This window comes from Lolium rigidum, chromosome 5 (assembly GCF_022539505.1).
Source record: "Lolium rigidum isolate FL_2022 chromosome 5, APGP_CSIRO_Lrig_0.1, whole genome shotgun sequence".
Lineage (NCBI taxonomy): Eukaryota > Viridiplantae > Streptophyta > Magnoliopsida > Poales > Poaceae > Lolium > Lolium rigidum.
The window spans coordinates 46750436-46753391 of NC_061512.1; the positions used below are offsets into that span (position 1 = coordinate 46750436).

A 2956-nucleotide genomic window follows, 5' to 3' on the forward strand; every position below is an offset into this window, starting at 1 on the left:
CAGACTTAAATTTTGCTCAGATTAGGAAAATTCGACAAATATTGTATAACTGGGATTCGAGCCTGGGCCGGTCTTCAGCTAAGCGGAATCTTGTACACATCGTACTACTACTTCTTTTCGGCCAGCGATTAGTCTAATGGGCCGGCCCACGCGGGATTATTTTGAGGCGATGGCTACAAACCCACGCTAACGGGCGATGTATAGGCGCGCCCCAGCGTTACCGACAATTCTCCACGGACCCAGTGCTCCAGCTGGGCCGTTGGATGCCACTGGGCCGCGTCATGTGGAGTCGGTCGGAAAATAAAAGGCAAATCAATTTAGCGGACGCAAAAGCAGGACAGAAGGGGAAACCCTAGCCTCGGAATTCACCACACCTTGCTGAACCCCGATTCACTGAGCGGCGCCGGAGATGGAGCTGATCGAGAGCGGGCTGGCGGAGATGGAGATCTACTTGGGCGGCGAGTCCAGCGCAAAGACGAGGTCGACGAAGAAGAACATCACAAAGCCGCGGCGATTTGGCCTGACGCGCACCGGGATGCCCAAGACAGATCGGCTCCCACCTCAGATCCGGAAGACGGATGAGCACAGAGGGGAGGTGCAGGAGCTGGCTCCTCCTACAGAGGAGAAGCGGGCGGTGGAGCCGGCTCCTCCTACAGAGGAGCAGGAGGAGGATGACGCAGCTCCTCCTACAGAGGAGCAAGAGGTTGAGGACTACCGCAAATTCTGGGAGAGGTGTTTCGGCCGCCGCCACGGTTCCTACGACGCCGAAAGTAAGAAATTCTCTACTTGATGTATATTCATTCCCATGAAAGAATCGACGAGACGCCGAGAAAACCCCTTGCTCGGCTTGGCTAAGTAATTTCTTGAGGTCGATGCAGGAACATCAGGAAAACAATCTTTTTTATTCTATGCTTTAATTGGGCGGGAACAAGATTTATTTTTTTAACCTGACAGGCGACAACAAAACCCAATCAATACCATTATAAAGACTGGAGGCCTTCCTTGCGTTGATAGCAAATTAGGAATAGGAAACTACCCAACCCATCGATGGACGTTCGTTACCATGGATGGGAGTATGTTGTTGTAGCATTGTATGTTTCATTTGGGATTTATTTTAGTAGAATGACCACAGATCCACTCCGTAACGTTATATCAGAGAGTAGAGAAACATTATTTACTTTGCATATTGAACTAGGAACAGGATACCGTAGCATTAGATTAAATACCCGCGTCGATATACTTTCTTATTAACCTGGATGAGTCTATGTTGAAATTGTTTCCTGGTAACAATTCTTTTAGTGTTCTTATAATTTGGCTTCTTCCATGCAGCTTCTCTTGCTCCCATGTACTGTGCAACAGGAACCATCCCACCAGATGCTCTCCCGGATAGTTCCTTGCAGTTCTTCTCCATCAAAGTCACCGACCTATCTGGTCTGAGCTGGCCACTTCAGGTTCATGGCTTTGTTGCTGCCAGGGACTCAGTAGATCGTAGGCGCAACTATCTCCTCAGATGCTCCAGGGATAACTGCCAAACACTCACTGAAAAGGTGAGTCATTGCGACTACCTACAATCTAACTCTTGGTGTATCTATTTGTGTGCTGCCTGCCTGTTAGTACTATTAGACCTACAGTTTAACTCTCCATGTGGCTATTCTGTGTCCTGCTTCAGTTTTTTAAATTTTCTTCAATTGCTATTGTGATGCTTTGCTTGGCAGGATCCATTCTTGCGTTTAACGGGCCCGTCTCGCGCGGTTCTGATGATTGACCCAGTTGCGATAGAGGTTCAACTAAAAGTAAAGACTACAGAAGAGTCTGAAGATGATGAAGTCTTGGCTCTCGCTTGTTTTAAGTTCCGTGAAACTTATCCTTTGATAGATGGGCTCCGTGCATGTATCCCCCGCCAGCGCTGCATGCTTGAGTTTGCTTTGGCGGTGCTGGGTAGTTCGGTGGAGACTACCGTGGGTGTCCGACTCGTCGATGGGTCGTGGCCGGATCAGTGTGCAGGGCTGATTGTTTGCAACACCGACAAAGTAAAAGAAGGGAGGATGGTGCTGCTTGATTTTAAGGATGGAAAGCTGCCAACCAAGTCAGATGGTACAGTTGAGCTCTCAAGGCGTATTGTTTCTGTCAGCTACCCAGCGGGGAAACTGTTTGTTTCTGTGGAGGCCTCTCGGTACGGGTTTTCTGCACAGGATACAGTCAACTTCGGGATGAAACGGTCGGGCACAAGTACTTGCACATGTGATCTCGTTTTCTGCAAGATGGAAGTGACTGTTACTTGGGGAAACTCAATTTGGATCCCGGGTCCAAATGCTCTCGCTAGTTCGACCAATCATTTGTGTCCAGGTTGATGGCCCTTCTCGTATATCCTCATGTATATGGATCTGATTGCCGTTCATGATGATAGTAGATCTGCCGTTTGCGATGTGTGCCTGATAGTAGAACTTCGGGATGAAACTGTCGGGCACAAGTACTTGCACATGTGATCTCGTTTTCTGCAAGATGGAAGTGACTTTTACTTGGTCTCTTGTTTCTATCTATCGGTAATAATGTTTGGAGGCGTCCGGACCTTGTTCTACCTGCCTAACTATGTAGTTCGCTCAGATGTGGTGTTAGGCTGCTTACCTAATGAGCATATTAGCTATTGCTACTGAACTTTGCTTAATGTTATGCCTTGTTTGTGGAAGTTTAAGCATGTCAGCAATGTTGCCGCTACATTATTGTGTAGCATCTGCCAAAACCTTGCATGCACCTGTTACCCCAATCGACGTATTAGTTGTGTGTTTCTTGTGCGGTTTGATCAGGATTTGTCACACGCCTCTGATATATCTTCGTGTTTCCGTCGTGGAGCATACACTCTGACGCTCTGTCAAGAGGTTGGTTTGGTCTGAACTGAAATTGCTCTGAACCGGGGTTCCTACTCTAATTTGATAGATACTAGTTGAATGCTCGTGCG

At 47.9% G+C, this 2956-nt stretch overlaps 1 protein-coding gene across 2 annotated transcripts; it reads left to right on the top strand.

Moving 5' to 3' along the window:
• The first annotated feature begins 350 nt into the window (after positions 1–350).
• LOC124653222 lies at positions 351–2686 on the top strand. Of its 2 annotated transcripts, XM_047192288.1 has the most exons (4): positions 351–600; positions 637–770; positions 1330–1547; positions 1716–2686. In XM_047192288.1, the coding sequence occupies exons 1-4, from the start codon at positions 410–412 to the stop codon at positions 2349–2351; spliced, it is 1179 nt and encodes a 392-aa protein (XP_047048244.1). In that variant the 5' UTR covers positions 351–409; the 3' UTR covers positions 2352–2686. The 2 variants fall into 2 exon arrangements, with proteins under 2 accessions (XP_047048244.1, XP_047048243.1); XM_047192287.1 differs by having other exon boundaries at positions 351–770.
• The last annotated feature ends 270 nt before the right edge of the window (positions 2687–2956 follow it).